Source organism: Sinohyriopsis cumingii, unplaced genomic scaffold (assembly GCF_028554795.1).
Source record: "Sinohyriopsis cumingii isolate HCF-2022 unplaced genomic scaffold, ASM2855479v2 utg000349l, whole genome shotgun sequence".
Lineage (NCBI taxonomy): Eukaryota > Metazoa > Mollusca > Bivalvia > Unionida > Unionidae > Sinohyriopsis > Sinohyriopsis cumingii.
In genome coordinates, this window is record NW_028315889.1 from 4,597,160 (window position 1) to 4,619,122 (window position 21,963).

At 35.3% G+C, this 21,963-nt stretch overlaps 1 protein-coding gene across 1 annotated transcript in view; it reads right to left on the reverse strand.

The window, feature by feature from the left end:
• LOC149774348 (plexin-B-like) overlaps positions 1 to 21,963 on the reverse strand; it is a 253,049-nt gene that overhangs the window by 68,927 nt on the left and 162,159 nt on the right. The window contains exons 17-21 of the mRNA XM_089945411.1: positions 21,352 to 21,531; positions 17,747 to 17,858; positions 11,240 to 11,497; positions 4,104 to 4,280; positions 1,771 to 2,011 (exon numbers count right to left, since the gene is read on the reverse strand). Of these exons, the coding sequence (XP_089801537.1) occupies positions 1,771 to 2,011; positions 4,104 to 4,280; positions 11,240 to 11,497; positions 17,747 to 17,858; positions 21,352 to 21,531 (968 nt within the window). The remainder of the gene's footprint in view (positions 1 to 1,770; positions 2,012 to 4,103; positions 4,281 to 11,239; positions 11,498 to 17,746; positions 17,859 to 21,351; positions 21,532 to 21,963) is intronic.

A 21,963-nucleotide genomic window follows, 5' to 3' on the forward strand; every position in this document is an offset into this window, starting at 1 on the left:
TTTAAAAATGTGTACATTTTTGGGTCTTGATAGTTCTTATAGTACTTACCCCTTTGAAGGCCCTCTATGTAAGATAATTTCTGTCAAAATTGGTCATACTGCAACATTGTTTTTGGTAAGTCATTTAAAGGTTTTCCAGTTTTTAGCTACTGTGATTATTTGATGGAGGATCAGTATTATTTGTACATGCTTTTAAATGTCCTCAAGCCAGTATGTTATTTTACTGAGTTTAATCAAATTCTATTTAATGGTTTTGTCATTTGAAGATTTTTAAATAATGAAGATATTTTTTATAGTGAATTGGCATCATTTTATAAAAATTTGAAATGTTTCATGCCAGGATGCTTTCTGTAAATATTATCAAATTGTTTTCACAAGCTTGTTAAAAAGTCATTTAAAAGATTCTTTTATATTTGTTGTCAGATGAATATCAATTGCAAAACCTTGAAAGCTCACTATGTCAGGATGCTTTCTTCAAATCTGATCAAACTGTGTTGAAGAGTTTTCAAGAAGAAACAATTCAAGGTTTTTCTATTTTAAGTGACTGTGGTCTTTGATGATGGCTAATTTGTGAAAGGTTTTCATACCATCATATCAAGATATGTCCATTTCTGCTCAGTTGTTTTTTGTGTGGAGATGATGATTAAAGTTTGTTCTGTTATTAGTAATAGCAGCCACATTGGATGGTGAATCAGAACCGTTTTTGAAACTTCTTCATTGTAGATGGTCAAATTCCATTCAGTGGTTTTGAAGAAGTCATTTAATGATTTTTTAAAGTTATCTTTAGTAATGGAAGCTATAGCTGATGGCAGATGCTTAATTTGTACAAACCTAAAGGGGGGATGCATAGTAGTTCAGTTGTTAGAACAAAAGACTCAAAATTCTAGGGTTGAAGGTTCAAAAATCTCCCAGGCCAGTCAAGGTCAGTTGCCTTGATGTGTATATGAGAAAGGCATTTATCTCCAATTTTCATTCCCATGATATAGCCAATAAAATGTGTTAAACGTACCCTTAAAACCAACAAAAAACAAAAAGCCTTCAGTGCCAGGATTCTCTGTGCAAAGATTTGTAGATATTGGTAGAGTGGGTTTTAAGAAAAAGTTGAAAATATTCATTGCTGATGGACAATGGATAAGTTTTTATAGGTTTAGTAAAATTAACCATACCTAAAGGCAGCTTAGCATCATTTGCACAAACTAGAATACTTTCTGTTAAGTTTATTTTCTGTTAAGTTTATCAGGTTCTGTTCAAAGGGTTTTTGAGAATTCTGTTTTTATCAATGGTGGTCAAATATTTCACGGCAAATCAGCATCATTCACATAAATTCAGAAAGCTTTCCATTCCAGTATGGTCTCTAACAGAGAAATTCAAAGGGTAACACCATAAGCTCACTTGCCTTATGGACATATGTCACATAGTTAAAATTGGTATTTTAAATATGTATAATAAATACTACTGAGAGAGAGAGAATACTTAAATTCAAAAAGATCACTGAAATATTGAATGCATCTTGATTAGGCCTCATTCTATTTGACACCTTGCTTTCTAGTGAAATTAAAGTAGTATTCAATTATTTAGGCATTTATAAGTGATTTCATAACAAGTACTTTTAAATTGTGCAGTAAGCTTGATGGTAAAGGTAGAACTTTGCAATTAAAAGACCTTGACATCATAGAAACCACATGCTCTGGAAAACTACTGACCTTGATTAACACAGAAATAAAAAGCTGCATGTTTTGCAAACCGATAAACTTGCTATTGCTTTTTCACCTTGTTTACATTCATTCCTGACATTGCTCTCCAGGTTGTCTAGTAGGAGTTGCATCTTGCGGTAATTCCGTTCAGCCTTGTGACTTTGGCGGCGGCAGACAACCAGTATCAGCAGTATCACAAGCAGCATGAAACCCCCTCCAGCTGCTATGCCCACAATATACTCTACTGGGAATTGTAATGTGGCGATCCTTTCATATTCCAGTCTCCCAACATGGAACTCTAAGTTACCTATTTTGACCTGTATTACAAAAAAAACATGTCTCAAAACAATTATTAATGTATTAATCAATGCATAATGATTCTTGAAATTTTGAGGAGAGAACCAGTATTTAGACAGATGTGTCCTAAAAAAGTAATTTTGTCACTCACTCTCTACAATACTATTTGACATCAAGACAAATAATAATTCACACTTTAGGTGAGTTAAATAGGTGAAGTAAGGAATTCAGCTGCTTAATTTGCATTTTGAAAATTCTGATTATCTTTAAATGAGATGTAAAATAAAAGATAAACTTAAATGTCTAAATTTTAACCCAGAAAAAAGTAAAATTGTATGTGTAATTTTTGTATATTTAACATGTGACAAAAGTATTAGCAATTGAACATAATACTAATTGATTGACCAGAATATAATATTGTACATTGCTTTAAATTATGAGTCCTGATATTACAGTATTATGTACTTTTCTTTTCAGTTAGCGTGAAGAAATAGTTACCGTATTTGCTGGCCTATAAGTTAATACGACCAAGATGTCTGGGCTTTGTCGTATACTCTGAATTGACTTATACATGGATAAGTAATTTCATCATAAGTTATGTAATTTTTTTATATGTAAAAATTAAATATTTTAAATGCAACATAAATAACTCTGGGGAAGAAATCATATAAGAAAATATATAGGACCCAACAATGAGAAGGATATCACAATATTTACATGATCATCAGTATCAAATTCACATGCATCAGATGTAAAATGACATGCACTTGTAGTATATGTCATTTAAATTTGGTAACATATATATGTGCATTAGAATAGACAAGTTAGAAAGTATATAACCATGATGACAATATGTATTCCACTGCATTTTTCTTCTTGCACCTCACGATCAAAATAAAATGTAACGTGATAAGAGAAAGAGAGGGGTGGGCGATTGGAGACAGAAAGAGGTTTCAGGACAATTGTAATATGTATTGTTCAGTTACTTGACAATTGTGATCATAATCATGTACAATGGCAAAACTATATGCCATCTTCAATTAATAACTCTGAATAAACAATTCCTTCTAGTTTTAATTACAATACCCATTGTCCCAAGAACTACATGCCTTTGCAGTGCTATGTACATGCTAAATGAATACACAAGAGCTTTGGTTAGGTCATTCCAGCTAGCATCTGCTTGAAAGTAAGACTGGGTAGTCCAGATCAATAGGGCAATGAAGCTATGAGTAGGGTATTGTGAATACAGCATCATGTACTGACAGGAAATGCCCTGGGTTTACTAATGTAACTTTCTCAACCAGTGACGACTTTTATTCTCACTGAGATAAATATCAAAGCAATTCAAAATAACAACTAGCATGAGCAAAGATCAAATCAAATGCTGTCAAACTATGGCATGTGTACATGAACTAATTGATAAAGGGTAATCTTGTTTGCTGGGAATGAAGAGTTCATTGTACTTGCAAGGAAAACAGCACATCATGCTAAATGGACATTCTTGGCATTTAAAATGTGAATATAAATATTGTCAATATTTAAATATGTTATATATCTTTGAAACTGAAGGTGTAAGGTATGTATTTTTTATATTTTCCATATACTATTTTATTAGTTTTCTTTCTTTGAGAAAAGTTTCAGATGACAATGGTCAGTAAGGTACAAAATAGCATGAAAAAGGGGTTGAAGCTTTCTTTCATATTGGAAACATATTTTATTTGAGAAAAAGGTACAACAAGATAAATGTGATGTAACACCTATGTCCCATTCTCACCAAAAAAATCTGCCAGAAAAAGGATGTTAGCATCAGTGATGCAATTTTGCAATTGCCAGTAATCAGGAATAGCATACAGTGACACAATGAATATTCATGAAGCCCAAGGTTCATAGTAAGAAATATGAAGTCAAGATTTTGATCTGGCCCCGTGTTATACTCCTCATCAACTTATATATGGACAAAGGATAGAAATTTTACAAAATTTGCAAGTTTGACTTGTACTCCACATTGACTTAAAGGCCAGCTGATAAATTTGACTGCAATACAATATGCATTAGCATTACAAAATAGTGATTTCTGACATGAAATCGAATTCTGAATCTTAGCGTACTTACAATGACATGAGGAAATAATGCATTCTTTTCTGTGCCGTATTCATCCAACCCATGTGGCTGGTCTGGTGGTGGCATGCAGAAAATCTGTGTACTGGACAAGTTGGTCATGTTACATAGCTTCCTACCAATGAATACTTCCACATCCTCCTCTGATGCAGCCAGGTTCAATCCTCTACACTAAAATAGTATTACAATACAGACAAGGGACACTGCAAAGAACCACCATCACAAATCATAATGCTTTTTAATAGCATATTCCAACACACACACACATACAGAGTGACCCATGGGTCATGATGAAATTCAGTCAGAAAATATTTGAAAATATAAATGTCACTGTAATTTAAATTATTGTACATTAAACCAACAATCCTTATTGGGACATAAAATAATTTTAATAATGTAATACTTACCTTTTGCTCCTGCATAGCTAGAATTCTCTAGGACTAAAATACCTGACCAAATGATGGAAGTTTCATCCTCCATTAGGGTGAACCAGAATCTTCCAGAACATTGATAAGCTCTGCATGAGATTTCAGGCAGTCACAAGAGAACCTCATATATTTAAGGGAGCAGCCTAAAGTGGGACATCAGTGCAAGGAAGGAGGAGGGAATCCAGCAATAGCAGTAGGTATTACATCAATAAAATTAGTTTATCCCCACAACCCCCTCCCAAGCCCTGTATTTTAATGTCAGTAATGTCTTACTGTTGTTACTGCATAACTGAATTTGTCAGCTTGGTGGGAGGTTTGATTATTTCAAAACTGGCAAATAAAAAAACAGACACAAGGAATACTCACACTCACAGGACAGCAGGAGATTACTGTGAGAGCTATAACAATTGGGCCCAGTGAGAAAACACCTTTGCTTTGATGGGTTGATAGGTGAAGGTAAGAGAGGAAGGAAGTAGTGTGAGAGTGCCAACATGTGGCTCTTGTCATATCCTTCAAAGACGGATGAGTCTGACAGGCCCATGAGGCAGCAATGGCACAATCTTCATGGGCTTTAATTTTTATAATGGACAGGTCCTTATTTAGTAAGAGATTGGTGAGCTCTCTTGACAGTTAATGCAGTCCACCTAGAAATGGTGGAAATTGAAATATTAGCTGAACCTATCATGGGTAGAAATGTCTTTTCCTCCCCATCATTCTCCTTTTATAGGCTACCAAGTAAACCCAGAGAATCCTAACTAGACATAAAAGTTTGTCTTGGTCATCCCAAGCATAGACACAACAGAGACTGGGGATCTCAATATCAAGTAGAGAAACCAAAGGAAGCCAGTTTGTTTGCTTAAAAATACTGGTTGGCAAAGGAGAGAAATTGACTGTAAGTCTGACTGAGCCTGATACAGCCCTATGCATGGAGTTCACTGCTTATCTCACAGACACTATGGCAAGAAAGAAGACTGTCTTGAGGGTAAGATACTCAGAGGAGCTTCAACTAAAAGTTCATGGAGACACAAGACAGATTCCATTTTCTTTGTAGAGAGATCATTTTGAGATGAGCCAAGTGTGAAGGTGGAGAATCTGTGATCTCCTGTGTAGAAGAATGTCCCTGTGCTGCAACTGAAGGTCCTTCCTCTTAAATAAGGTCCTGGGATAGTCTAACAGCTAGTCAGCAAGATCACTGAACTGTGATTGTTGGGGCCACATAGTGGCAATCAAAATGAGTTGAGCCATGTAGCACCATGATCCTACTTTAATCTGAAGCCACCCACTGCCCAAGTCCTCTGGTCAGATACTGGGGAAGCAAAAGCGGAGCTTATTGTACAGCTTTGTATCAAAGAAGTCGACTGATGGTGTTTCCCATAGATGGGACAAAAAAATCTACTAGGATTGGTGGAGACCCTCCTCTAACAATTACCTTTCCTTTCCTTGACAGATTGTCCACCAAAATGTTCTTCCTGATGAGAATTTGGCATACTCAAAGGAATATTCCTTCTGAAGCTGTCCAGCAATGGAGGTTGTAAACCTTCAGACAGAGAGAAGGTGCATGTGTGCCTCCTTGTCTCCTGAGGTATGCATATGCCAACAAGTTTTTCTAGGAGACCATCATGCAGTGACCTCTTATTTGCTGAGTGCATTGCTGAAGGACTACATGCACAGTGCTCTCATTACCACATTATTAATGTGGAGGGCAGGTTCTTCCTGAGACTTTAAACCCTGAAGAATCAGACACCCCAGCTCTAGATGACTGTCTTACCCAGTACCTGATGCATTTGCAAACTGTTAAGAATTGGGTTCAGGAGGGGGTTGATGGGTGCATGGGCATTCCAGCCATGTGCCAGTCCCAATTGGCACACTGGTTTAAAGTCCCAACGCAGAGAATTCAGAGCATTCAAGGGATCCATGTGCAGTTTCCATGCCACTAAAAGTATAAACTGGAGTAGACACAAGTGAATCCTGCCTAGAGGAACCATGCAAATCTACAGTGGCATTAAAGGTCCACAGCAGAGAAATTGAATGAGCTAACAACTGGGTCTTTGCTCTCAGCAACTCCAACAGGGATATGATCTTGTTCTGTTCAGAGGAGCCTAGGCTAATCCTCTATCTGTTTGACAATTCATCCCCACATAGATAAAATCATCAGATTTATTTAGTTCTGATTTCTCTATAAAGTTTGGTAAAAGACCATGCCTGGTCACTATGGAGACAGGATTGTGATACTAAATGACCTTAAGTGAGCTCCCATTACCCTTGTAAAACCTCTGGGTGCAGAGGCTAGACTGAATGGCAGAACCTGGATTTGAAAGACTTACCCATCCAAACAATATCTGAGGTACTTCATGAGTAGAGGAAAGATACAGATGTGAGGTATGCACCCAATCAACAGGTCTTATGGTCTTCCTGACTAAGGATTTGGTCTCCATCTTGAATGGCTCCTCTAGCAGAAATTTGTTTATGGAGGAAAGGGCAATAATCAGATGAGACTTGCCCCTTTTAAGAAAATCCAGGAATAGTATGCTGGAAATTTGTCTTTTTAAACCCTATATATGGCACCCTTCAAAAAAAAGGGAATGGACCACTTCCTTTATCTGGGTCAGACTAAACATGCAGAGGCAAATGGGGACCTTAGTAGAGGAGGAGGATCTTGGAAATTAAGCTGGTAACCTCTCTTATGATAGAAAGGACCCATGCATCTTCTGTTATGCCTGAAAAGATTTTTAGTATGGCAACAATAGGAACCTAAGGAAGAGGTATAGTGTGCTGGAAAGGGAGTGAGTCCCTTGTGCTGTCCACTATTGTCCTTCAAAAAGGGTGAAGACCCTGGGAACTTCTTCCCTGGGCACTTTCAGTGCACCCTTCTTGAGTTTACCTAATCAGAAGCTCTCAAATGGGACTGTTGCTTTGACTGGATATGCTTGGCTTTAAACAATATATCCCAAGAGTTGTCAGGATGATTCCTCTTCTTGGCTGGTTTTAAAATGCCTGAAGTGGATGCAAGAGACTGGTGTTGATTGTCTCTCAAATCCTGAGGGATGAGCCCTCTGAAGAGAGTCAGCATCAAGGATCTTACTGTACTCTAACAAGACCTAGTCCAGTGTCATATCCCTGTGACGGTGTTGAAGCTTTGCTGACAAGACCCTGGACAAGGACAATGCATGCCTATAAATTATACCACTGCTTCCAACAAATGCTGAAGAGCCATTATAGACACAGATTCCAACTGAATTCAGCAGGCTGAACTAGGTGGCAGAAAAGAGATTACCATCCAAGTCTAGAGTCACTAACGACCTACCTTTTGTTCTTAGGTTTCCAGTGCTTTAACTGGAATGTGAGCCCAGGTCCCTGTATAAATGCTCACTTGAGCTGCTTCAGCATCCAAAGTAGAAATTTTATTGGGCCAGGAAGGAGTATGAATCTTTTATCTAGAAGCAGCTAACAAGAGTCATAACATACTGGGAACAACATAACACTCACAATGTTACCTAAACCTTTGAGAAAGTTCCTTGATTGTAACTGAGTGAGGAACAAGTGAGAAATCTGGTCAAGAGTTTGACACAGAAAGAGAAATAATGAGGGTTTGCAACACAGATCATTAGGCAGAGATTGTAAACCTCACTTACTGCATTATCAAATGACCAGGAGTCCTCTTCATCTGCCTTCTTAACTGAACATCAAGAAAGGGTAGATGACCCAAAAGAAGGGGGTACCACAATGGCCTGCTGAGTCAAGAAAAGACATGTTAATCCAGCGTGGGTTCGAGTCCAAGGCTCGGCTAATGTTGGTATGTGGGAAAGCCTGCCGGTAGCTTCTCGTGGGTCGGTGGTTCTTCTCTGGGTTTTCCAGGGTTCTTCCTCTACCAGTTATACTGGCCGCCATGTATAGCATATCTTGTGCTGGAAAATGGCGTTAAACCCTAGAACAACAACAACAACAACATGTTAATCCTGGGAGGCAGGACTATATGACCCAGTATCTTAGGAAGAGACTTGGTGTGAGAAGAAACTTGATCTGGAAACTCCTAGAGCAGTGGTCTCTGTTGGTGGTTTAGGGCAATTCTCAACCCACCTAGAGAACTTTCAAGAAAGTCCATCCACCTCCCTCTTTTCAGACTTAGCCTCATAAGACAAAGTTGGCATGCAGGTAAGAACTCATTTACTATTCAGCCCAGGTCCAGATATCCATTGCTGCTTGGAGGGAAAAGGGCAATTGCTTTCCCGCAGAGGAAGACCCCCATAGTACATAGGGATTAAGAGGTACAATAAGGAAGGGGGATGCTGATCCAGCCCCCACCCCACCCCACCCTAATGAGGCATCTCTAAGCTGTTTCCCAGTTTTTCTTGGGCTGAAAATCTAGAGAGGGGGACTAGGCCAGATAGCTATCTCTGTACCATATGGGTTCTAAAATCCCGTTACACAGTGCCTGGTGACTAGTGCCTGGAACACAGTGACTGTTAAATGGTAACTGCTGACTGGCACCCATGTGGTGCAGGGGGGGGGTGCATGATTTACTCTGTTCTTTTGGATGTGAAAAGCTGCAGCTCCTCACCAAGGGGAGGGTTTGACTTGCTCTATCCTAGTAGTAAAGGTGTAAATCTACTATGAAGTGTATTAAATTAGTGGAATAACTGTAATGAAGTGTATTAAATTAGTAGAACAACTGCTATGAGTGAATTAAATGAGTGGAATAACTTCTATGTTGAGCACATCTTGGTAATAAATGGAATTTTCCTTTAATCATGAGATGCATATTGAATGGTTTAAGTTGATCTGCAATTGGATATTATACCCTATGTGATGCCACAGTATATCACTGAAAATGGATATTATACCCTATGTGATGCCACAGTATATCAATGAAATTGGATATTATACCCTATGTGATGCCACAGTATATCAATGAAAATGGATATTATACCCTATGTGATGTCACAGTATATCATTGAAAATGGATACTATACCCTATGTGATGCCACATTATATCACTGAAAATGGATATTATACCCTATGTGATGCCACAGTATATCATTGAAAATTGATATTATACCCTATGTGATGTCACAGTATATCATTGAAAATGGATATTATACCCTATGTGATGCCACATTATATCACTGAAAATGGATATTATACCCTATGTGATGTCACAGTACATCATTGAAAATTGATATTATACCCTATGTGATGTCACAGTATATCATTGAACATGGATATTATACCCTATATGATGCCACAGTATATCATTGAAAATGGATATTATACCCTATGTGATGCCACAGCATATCATTGAAAATGGATATTATACCCTATGTGATGTCACAGTATATCATTGAAAATGGATATTATACCCTATGTGATGCCACATTATATCACTGAAAATGGATATTATACCCTATGTGATGCCACAGTATATCATTGAACATGGATATTATACCCTATGTGATGCCATAGTATATCACTGAAAATGGATATTATATCCTATGTGATGCCACAGTATATCATTGAAAATGGATATTATACCCTATTTGGTGCCACAGTATATAATTGAAAATGAATATTATACCCTATGTGACATCACAGCATATCATTGAAAATGGATATTATACCCTATGTGATGCCACAGTATATCACTGAAAATGGATATTATACCCTATGTGATGTCACAGTATATCATTGAAAATGGATATTATACCCTATTTGGTGCTGCAGTATATAATTGAAAATGGATATTATACCTATGTGACATCACATCATATCACTGAAAATGGATATTATACCCTATGTGATGCCACAGTATGTCATTGAAAATGGATATTATACCTAATGTGATGTCACAGTATATCATTGAAAATGGATATTATACCTAATGTGATGTCACAGCATATCATTGAAAATGGGTATTATACCTAATGTGATGTCACAGTATATCAATGAAAATAGATATTATACTCTATGTGACATCACAGCATATCACTGAAAATGGATATTTTACCCTATGTGATGCTACAGTATATCACTGAAAATGGATATTATACCCTATGTGATGCCACAGCATATCATTCAAAATCGATATTATACCCTATGTGGTGTCACAGCGTATCAATGAAAATGGTTATTATACCCTATTTGATGCCACAGTATAACATTGAACATGTATAATTTACAGTATGTGATGCCACAATATATCATTGAAAATGGATATTATACCCTATGTGACATCACAGCATATCACTGAAAATGGATATTATACCCTATGTAATGCCACAGTATATCATTGAAAATGGATATTATACTCTATGTGACATCACAGCATATCATTGAAAATGGATATTATACCCTATGTGATGCCACAGCCTATCACTGAAAATGTATATTGTACCCTGTGATGCCACAGCCTATCAATGAAAATGTATATTGTACCCTGTGATATCACAGCATATCATTGAAAATGGATATTGTACCCTGTGATGTCACAGTATATATTTTAAAATATTAGATATTATACTCTGTGATGTCAAAGCATGTCATTGAAGATACCAGATATCTGACCCTATGTGATGTCACACCATGTAATTGAAATTAATGGATAAATTTCTGAAACACTGTATCAACAATACACATTCTTCACATTAGCTATGAAAAAAAGTTAATTTTCTGAAGAATTTGAACTAAATTCATAAAAAGTATACTTACTTCAAATACCAATACCTCCCCCTTGAATTTCTTTATTCCATGTGGCTCTGTGAAGTTGTAAACCACTGGGTCTGGGTAGTATTCTAGCCTGCCTGCTAACTTTCCTGACATGTTGTGTACTGACTTGACATTATCCATTATGAAGCCCACATCCACCTCCACATGACCAGCATGATTAACCCAATGGGCATGAAGGAGATCTTTAGATAATGCAGGCGATGCACAAACCATAGCTGATTTGTTGACAGCTTGGCACAGCTGATAAAGAGGATACATGGATGTAAGTATATTGACAGCTTTCTACTGATATAGAGTATACATGGATGTAAGTATTGACAGCTTTTCACTGACACAGAGTATACATGAATATAAGTATATTGACATCTTTTCACTGATATAGTGTATACATGGATGTAAGTATATTGACAGCTTTCCACTGATATATAGTATACATGGATGTAAGTATATTGACAGCTTTCCACTGATATATAGTATACATGGATGTAAGTATATTGATAGCTTTCCACTGATATATAGTATACATGGATGTAAGTATACTGACAGCTTTCCACTGATATATAGTATACATGGATGTAAGTATATTGACAGCTTTCCACTGATATAGAAGATACATGGATGTAGAGTACTCAAAGAAAATTCTTTTAGACACAGGCCCAGGGCTGGTGACTTTAATTTTTTTACAAGCCCTGGATTACATTCCACAAGCCTCGACTCCCAATTTCCACTCAAAGCACATCATTTTAATAGTGTGCAAAATTGTCATGATTCATTGGTTTTGTAAACTCAATTTATACCCAGTATTATATCTATGTACAATATTATTTGTTGTTTTTCTATTTTATATCATATCATCATTTGTAAAAGATAGATTACCGGTATTCATTTTAACCCCTAAATTGTAACTTTTCAATAATTTTAATAAATGGTGCTATTGTAATACAGGTAAAACCTGTAATAACATGATTTGTTATATTATGACTCTGCTAAAAATGCAATGGCAACATGGCTCCCATTTTTTAATTTAAGGTGACCTCTCTTTTTAAGATCCTAAATACATGCTCTTGGAAAAGCCAACTATTTATATCATTAGCAGATTTGTAATCCCAGCACTGTGTTTAATGCTGCTTTAACTTCACAGGCACCATTTCCACCATACTGGCATGTGTACACTTCAAAACTGAAATATATTTGATGTCTGATGAAACCCGGTGAACAAAACAAACAATATATGATAAAGTGGTTAGTTAAAACTAATAAGATTGAAATTTCAATGCACATTTTCTATGGGGAAGTTTTTTGAAAAATTTGTTAATGCGATCCTGCTTATATCATGATGTTATTCTTTGGACCATGAGCATTGCGTTATAGTGGGTTTTACATGTATATGCAGTGTGCATTCTAACATTATATATTTTTATCTGATTACATTTTCTGGCAAGTGTAAAAACTCTTTATAACCCAAAAACTGTGATTCATTAAACAGTCAACATTATGAGTTACTTCCCTAGTCTTTATAGTGATGGTACAAAAGGTATTTAAAAAAACAATAACTGATTTTCATCAAACAAACAGACTGATTAACATCATACAAACATATTAACATCCTACAGACTGGTTGAGACTGATTAACCTCATATAAACTCATTAACATCCTACAGACTGGTTGAGACTGATTAACATCATACAATCTCATTAACATCCAACAGACTGGTTGAGACTGATTAACATCATACAAACTCATTAACATCCTACAGACTGGTTGAGACTGATTAACATCATACAAACTCATTAGCATCCTACAGACTGGTTGAGACTGATTAACATCATACAATCTCATTAGCATCCTACATACTGGTTGAGACTGGTTAACATCATACAATCTCATTAACATCCTACAGACTGGTTGAGACTGGTTAACATCATACAATCTCATTAACATCCTACAGACTGGTTGAGACTGGTTAACATCATACAAACTCATTAACATCCTACAGACTGGTTGAGACTGGTTAACATCATACAATCTCATTAACATCCTACAGACTGGTTGAGACTGGTTAACATCATACAATCTCATTAACATCCTACAGACTGGTTGAGACTGGTTAACATCATACAAACTCATTAACATCCTACAGACTGGTTGAGACTGGTTAACATCATACAAACTCATTAACATCCTACAGACTGGTTGAGACTGATTAACATCATACAAACTCATTAACATCCTACAGACTGGTTGAGACTGATTAACATCATACAAACTCATTAACATCCTACAGACTGGTTGAGACTGATTAACATCATACAAACTCATTAACATCCTACAGACTGGTTGAGACTGGTTAACATCATACAAACTCATTAACATCCTACAGACTGGCTGAGACTGATTAACATCATACAAACTCATTAACATCCTACAGACTGGTTGAGACTGATTAACATCATACAAACTCATTAACATCCTACAGACTGGTTGAGACTGATTAACATCATACAAACTCATTAACATCCTACAGACTGGTTGAGACTGGTTAACATCATACAAACTCATTAACATCCTACAGACTGGCTGAGACTGATTAACATCATACAAACTCATTAACATCCTACAGACTGGTTGAGACTGGTTAACATCATACAAACTCATTAACATCCTACAGACTGGCTGAGACTGATTAACATCATACAAACTCATTAACATCCTACAGACTGGTTGAGACTGATTAACATCATACAAACTCATTAACATCCTACAGACTGGTTGAGACTGATTAACATCATACAAACTCATTAACATCCTACAGACTGGTTGAGACTGATTAACATCATACAAACTCATTAACATCCTACAGACTGGTTGAGACTGGTTAACATCATACAAACTCATTAACATCCTACAGACTGGTTGAGACTGATTAACATCATACAAACTCATTAACATCCTACAGACTGGTTGAGACTGATTAACATCATACAAACTCATTAACATCCTACAGACTGGTTGAGACTGATTAACATCATACAAACTCATTAGCATCCTACAGACTGGTTGAGACTGATTAACATCATACAAACTCATTAACATCCTACAGACTGGTTGAGACTGATTAACATCATACAAACTCATTAACATCCTACAGACTGGTTGAGACTGGTTAACATCATACAAACTCATTAGCATCCTACAGACTGGTTGAGACTGGTTAACATCATACAAACTCATTAACATCCTACAGACTGGTTGAGACTGGTTAACATCATACAAACTCATTAACATCCTACAGACTGGTTGAGACTGGTTAACATCATACAAACTCATTAGCATCCTACAGACTGGTTGAGACTGATTAACATCATACAAACTCATTAACATCCTACAGACTGGTTGAGACTGGTTAACATCATACAATCTCATTAACATCCTACAGACTGGTTGAGACTGGTTAACATCATACAATCTCATTAACATCCTACACATTCATTAGTGATATTTGCCTTTGACCTCTGACCATGAAATTGATTTATTTCTTCCTTACCCCAAGTGTAAGTCATCCAAAAAGATTGGAAATTGTAGATGGAGGATAGCTAAGTCATTATGTATTATGTAGGATGGTAATAGATAGAGGAATTCATATCATAACATAATATGCCCTGCCTTATGGCTTTCAGAGTAGTAATAAACCCAGCAAATCAGACATTAAGATTGCCTTATTAAATACTTGCTTCTTTCTCATTGTCAAACTCATCAACAATCTTGACAAGCATAATCAAAATCTGATCAGAAATATGTCTTTCAAAATGGAAACAAGCTCTACCAATTATGATGTATGACCAACACTTTGATATGTCTACATATTGTTCATTACTAAACATTTCTAAAATCTTATCATTAGCAAATATTCAAAGTTTGATCAAACTGGATCAGAAATGGGACTCCAGACATATAATAAGCTCAGTTAGTATGGGACTCCAGACAGATAATAAGCTCAGTCAGTATGAGACTCCAGACAGATAATAAGCTCAGTCAGTATGGGACTCCAGACAAATACTAAGCTCAGTCAGTATGGGACTCCAGACAAATAATAAGCTCAGTCAGTATGGGACTCCAGATAAATAATAAGCTCAGTCAGTATGGGACTCCAGACAAATAATAAGCTCAGTCAGTTCAATGAGCCCAAATTCATGTGATTATTATTGGGTCAGAAATATGTTCATGATACTGTATATACAATATGACACAATATTCCAAGATTGATTTAAAAATGGTTGTTGATGGAAGAACAATGCATGTGATGTGATGCACAATGGGATGCAGGACCATACCGTAAGTTCACATGGCCTTGCAGAGCCAGTTGAGCTAAAAGGAGTCCACTGATAGGAATGATGCTCAAGTAATCAAAAAGAATTTCCAGGAATCCAAGATAAAACCTTTCTTTGTTTTAACTGCCCAGTGTTGAAATAATCTCTGATAGCAAGAGTTCAACTTGCCAATCATGGCAATCATATTTGATGTAATGATCATTTTTTTCATTTAGGACCAACTCCATGACAATATGATCACCCATACTAGATAAGTCAAGATCATTAGTAATTTCCCATACTGGATAATTCAAGATCATTAGTAATTTCCCATACTGGATAATTCATGATCATTAGTAATTTCCCATACTGGACAATTCATGATCATTAGTAATTTTTTCATCCTGGATCATTCATGATCATTAGTAATTTCTCATACTGGATAATTCATGATTAGTAATTTCCCATACTAGATCAGTCATGATCATGAGTATTTTTTTCATACTGGATAATTCATGATCATTAATAATTTCCCATACTGGATAATTCATGATCATTAGTAATTTCCCATACTAAATAATTCATGATCATTAGTAATTTTTTCATACTGCATAATTTGTGATCATTAGTAATTTCCCATACTGGATAAATCATGATCATTAGTCAATACTTCAAAATGTATAAAAAATTCTGGAGAAAATAAAAAATAATCTATACCACCTATGTAGTAATTATTAAACTACACAATAACTCCAAATCAGGCAGTGGCTGCTTATAATTTCCATAGAAATAGGCTTGGAAAGTTTTGGGAGGTAATTTCATGCATGTGCAACACTTAAAAACTAGTGATACCTGGCAGTGGCAAGTTGAGGCAATAGGCAAGAGTTATTGACTTTTGCCTATATGAAATAGATGGAAAAGATGATATTTCATCTCTTTAGTAGGGCTGGATGTGGCAGGTAGTATGGTTATATCCTAACATGAATGTGGTCAGGGAACCTATCTGAATGAGAAATCTGGGTCTATAAGATGAATTCTATTTTAATTTCCTTATTGCTTTTGATTCCAAATGTGATGAAAAGAAATGTTTCATGGTCTCCACAGTTTTTTCTTCAACCATATTTGATTGTGCCTCAGCATCATGTCCAGGATATTAATTGGTCAAGTTGCTGTTCAGCATTTTTGTGGATAAAGTTGTGCAACTACTTTTAGTAATGGCAGCCATATTTGATGGTTGAATGGGATCTTCTGCATAAATTTCAATGGAATTCAAGCAATACACTTTCTATCAAATTTGGTAAAAATCTGTAAAGTTGATATTTATGTACCATAATGTTTTTTGTATTTTACAAACAGCAGCTATATCTGATGGGATATTTGAATTATTTATACAGTTGTGAGAGGTCTTCAAATTCTTTTCAGAGTTTTTAGAAGAAAGTTATTAATACTATTTTTAATAACATTGTTCATATTTGAATAACAGACCAGTATTATGTCTTCATGCCAGGATACCTTCTGTTAAATTTGGGTCAATTTTATTCAATAGTTTTTGTAAAGAAGGTATTTCTATTTTTAGGTTATGGTCACCATGTTTGCTAGTGGATCAGCACATCTTGTATACAATTTAAGGACTTTAGGCCTTGATGCTGTGTATATTTGTGTTGAAATTGATACCAATTGTGCTGGACAGTCAGACATATGAAAGGCCATACAATACATTTGTTCACATTTAAGGCCAGGTGAGCCCAAAACTCCATGACTAGTTATATTTACAAGATCATAATACAAGCTGCATTTACCTACAAGAAAAAAATATAACCCTAACAGAAGCAAATTCATTAATTTATAGGCACATCTTGGGATGATGATTATAACATTTACCATGCTTCATGGTAACTTACCAAAAACTAGGAGACAGTCTAGTAACATGAATGTTATACACCACTGTACCATTAGGGGACTAAGTGATTTGATGATCTGTGCATTTCCACATGCCAATTTACTGCAATGCATAAAAAGCTGCAGGATTTGTTGTGCTAACAACTGTCAACAGAAGGCTGGAAACTCAGAAGATGGATGGACAGTCACAAGGATTACCAAATATCACTGCTTGTATAGAGGCAGAAGGGTTACAAAAAGTCCCTAAACTCTACAATGTACTATTAAACAAAATTTACTTACTGTCTCCTCAGTTGTAAAAACTTGCCCATTCTGAGATTGATAAGAGGCAAAGAGTTTGGGTTGCTGAACACCATGTAGATTTGTACCAATGACAGTCAGTCTTCTTCCTCCACTGTAAACAAATCAAAACAACTATTAAGAGAAGATTCAGGGAGAGCAACTCTTGTAAACCTAAACATAATAATGGAGAGCAACTCTTGTAAACCTAATCTAAACATAATAATGGAGAGCAACTCCTGTAAACCTAATCTAAACATAACAATGGAGAGCAACTCTTGTAAACCTAATTTAAACATAATAATGGAGAGCAACTCTTGTAAACTTAATCTAAATATAATATTGGAGAGCAACTCTTGTAAACCTAATCTAAATATCACGGAGAGCAACTCTTGTAAACAACTCTTGTACACTTCATCTAAACAAAAAAATGGAAAGCAACTCTATACAACTTCACCTAAACTTTATAAATGGGTTAGAGCTTTTAAAGAAAAATCACATTTCATTAAAAAGTTTACAAAATTAGAGCATAATCAAAGTAACTTTGCTGGTGTAAGAATTGTGTCTTCATTTACTCTGCTACATGCAAAGAGTACCAACATACATAACCAAGAGTGTCTGTCAAATCAATGACATGGTTACACTCATGCATATATTTTGCCCCATAGACACTAAACTATGAGCCCATAATCTGAACTCAGATTACTGATGCTAAAATTAGAAGACACATTATAAATAAATTGATAACATTAATATACTGTCATTGTATACAATAAAAAAAAGATTAAGGATGAAAGTTTGGTGATTCTAGTTCTATTTAGAGAAAATTATGTACAATCATGTCTTATTTGATATGCCTAAAGTTACTTAGCACTTTATTGCCATGTTTATGTTACTGTGACATTAAACATACATACATACATACATACATACATACATACATACATACATACATACATACATACATACATACATACATACATACATACATACATACATACATACATTACAAAAAAGACCTCAATAAATATCCCTCAAAAAATATCATGTATCAATTCTGGTTTTTATTATCATTTAATTGGCAATTTCCAATGAATAATTATAGACAGATTAAGAAAAGGCATAACACACAGATATATGAAATCAAAAATACTGAAATAGTAAATACATGTGTCATACAATTTTTCATTTTTATAATGATATTTCATTACTGTGTTGTAATTAGTATTGCAATATATTTAGAAAAGTGCATTAACAATAAATATAAATTTCAAAAACACATTACATTGGCTTGCTACTTTGAATCCCTGTGTGTAACACTTAACTTCTTATACCAAGAACATTACACATCAACTATCAGTATCTATCAGTACATGTCCTTTTGTGCAGCTATTTATTTTCTACAAATATGTCACATATTTGAAGAGGGGGATCAAATTGTAAACCGCTGTCATCCGAAATATCCTGGAATAACTATAGGGATCAAATATGTGCTCATTATTTTAGAAGTGTCTGTGTTTGTGTGTGCCAACAAAATTTATCACACAGCTTCTATAACAAATACCTCATTCAAATACATGTATTAGTCCAGCCTGTCAATGAACACAAAAATAGGTTTTTTGAAGAATTAAATTATAACACTAGCATGTCTGAACAGTGATGAATCTGCCAAATCACTTTCAGTCTGTTGATGAAAGCCATTCACATCATTACTTGAAATATTGAGCACACAATTATAGGAGTTTAATGTTCTTTTTTAACATGGTATAAACTGTCAATTGCCAATTCAGAAAGCTTATGTAATGCCCTTCATGTGATGTTATAAGTGTGAATTGGCAAATGCCAGTTTATACCATGATAAACTCAGAAAAAAAACAACATTAAACTCTTAATTCTCACTCAAAATGCCCAAGTTTAATGAAAGAATTTGCTGTTTTTATTTAGGAACAAGTAGGCATCATAATAAGTCTTTTAATAAAAACCTCATGTTTATATGAATTCAATTTGGAAGGAGTAGCAATAACAAGATTTTCAGTCACAGCCATATTATATGTAAAAATTGGCACAAGTTCATTTAAGACCAAATGGACATCATTAGAAGTCTTTTGGTGAAAACCCTATTAAATACAACTTCCTGTTCAGGAGCTTTATGTCACAGTAACACAAGTAGGTTATTTAGTGCCAAATCATTTGGAGCAAAGTGCCTTGCCCAAGGACACACCATGATAGCTTATTAGTACCTGTACCCTTATTTGTGGTATGTCTGGCATGCTAACCACTGAGCCATCATGGCCCCTGTTCAATTGGAGATATGATACAAAGATTTTTAATATGGCCACTGGTGGCCATATTGTACCTCACAGCAGAAACATTTTCAATTAGGAGTAACTGGACATCATAAAAAGTTTTTTTGTGAAAACCCTATGTTGATATATTATCATACATTCAGAAGTAGCAGTAACATGATTTTCTAAATGGCTGACAGGGTGGATATATTGAAAACCAGATCAGCACCATTTTCCTTTGAGACCAACATACATCATAATAAAAATCTTTTAGTGAAAAACCCCATGTTAATATGACAACCCATTCAGGAGTAATAGCAATAACAAGATTTTTATGATTGCTGCTGTGGTGACCATAATGGATGTTAGATCAGTACCATTTTCTTTCAAGACCAAGGAGACTTCATAAGAAGTCTTTTAGAGAAAAGCCCATGTTAATCGAACCAGTCATTCAGGAGGAATAATGATAACAAGATTATAAAAATAGTTGCTGTGGTGACCATATTAGATGTATCAGCAGCACCATTTTCATCTAAGACAAACTAGACCATGGGATGAATTTGTGTGTGTAAAGTTTCATGGCAATCACCTAAGTAATCTAGGACAAGTAGCAATAACAAACTTGTGCTAAATGATGGACATCAAATGATGGACAAACACACCATCCTTTAAGCTTTTCTAGTATGTGATTAGCAGAGCTTATAAACAAAGTCCATTGAAGATACTGATGTTCCAATGGCATGTCCAGGAATCCATCTTCTTTATAACTGCTGATTGCTGAAACAATCCTATACTCATGAGCAATAATATTGGTCACCACATCAGTGATATTGGCTGCAAGATCAGCACCATTTGTATTTCAGACCAACATGACATTATATAACAAACAATGCAACTGAAATATACATAACACTCACTCATAATCACACTCATTTAAGACAATGACAACATAAGCTTACTAAATCTCATCAAAACCTGAAGAGAAATATGGCCATTTTGGTGTTCAAAAGCTCAGCCAATCAGATACAAGATTACCTCATTAATATGAATGTATGTTGCTCACAATCAAACTCATGTGACATCTTGTTATATAAATTTTACATATCAAGCCTAATTAAAATCTCAGTGTTCAAAAGTGTTGATAGATAGACGACAGACAATGGATCTAGCTCCATTTTCATTGACACTTGCTGCCCAAATAAACCTGGAAGGTGCTACAGAATGCCTCTGGGCAAAACACTTTACTCCAATTGCTTCAGTATGAAATACTCATTTTGGTGTTCCATTAATATCAATATATCCTTCTGACTCCAGAAAAATTACCTGATAAAGCTTTTCCTGGGGGTGATGTACAATATGGTTGGATCAGGCAGATACTGGAAGTTGACCCTGGTATTTTTTACCTCATAGCCATCAAAATACATGGTAAAAGACTCCGGCTTTTGATAGGGATGATCTGTTGGTTTGGTCTCACAGTAGGCTATTCTATCTGTAACTAATTCTCTGAAACCAAAATTTACGAGGATTTATGTCCTGACATGTTTAAAACAAATCCTAAGTCAACCATTTTGATCAAAGACAATTTTAAAAGACATTATGCACCATGTACATTATAATCTGAATAAAATTAACAAGTTTATAATGAAGTACAAACTCAACAATAATTTATGTATTTATTCCAATTCTGATGAAGTTCTCTTTTATGGAAAAAATTGGGTGAAAGTTTTACAGGAAGAAATCCAGACGTCTCAGACACCATATACTTTTTCACTGAAATTTTTATTAGAAAATACATAAATACCTATTAGTTGATTTTCACGATTCTTTTATCATCTAAATCTTATTGTCATTTTTTCTACAACAAAAAACCTAAACAAGACCTGGATACACTTTTTAATTCAACATTGAAAGATTATTGAGTAATGACTACATTTT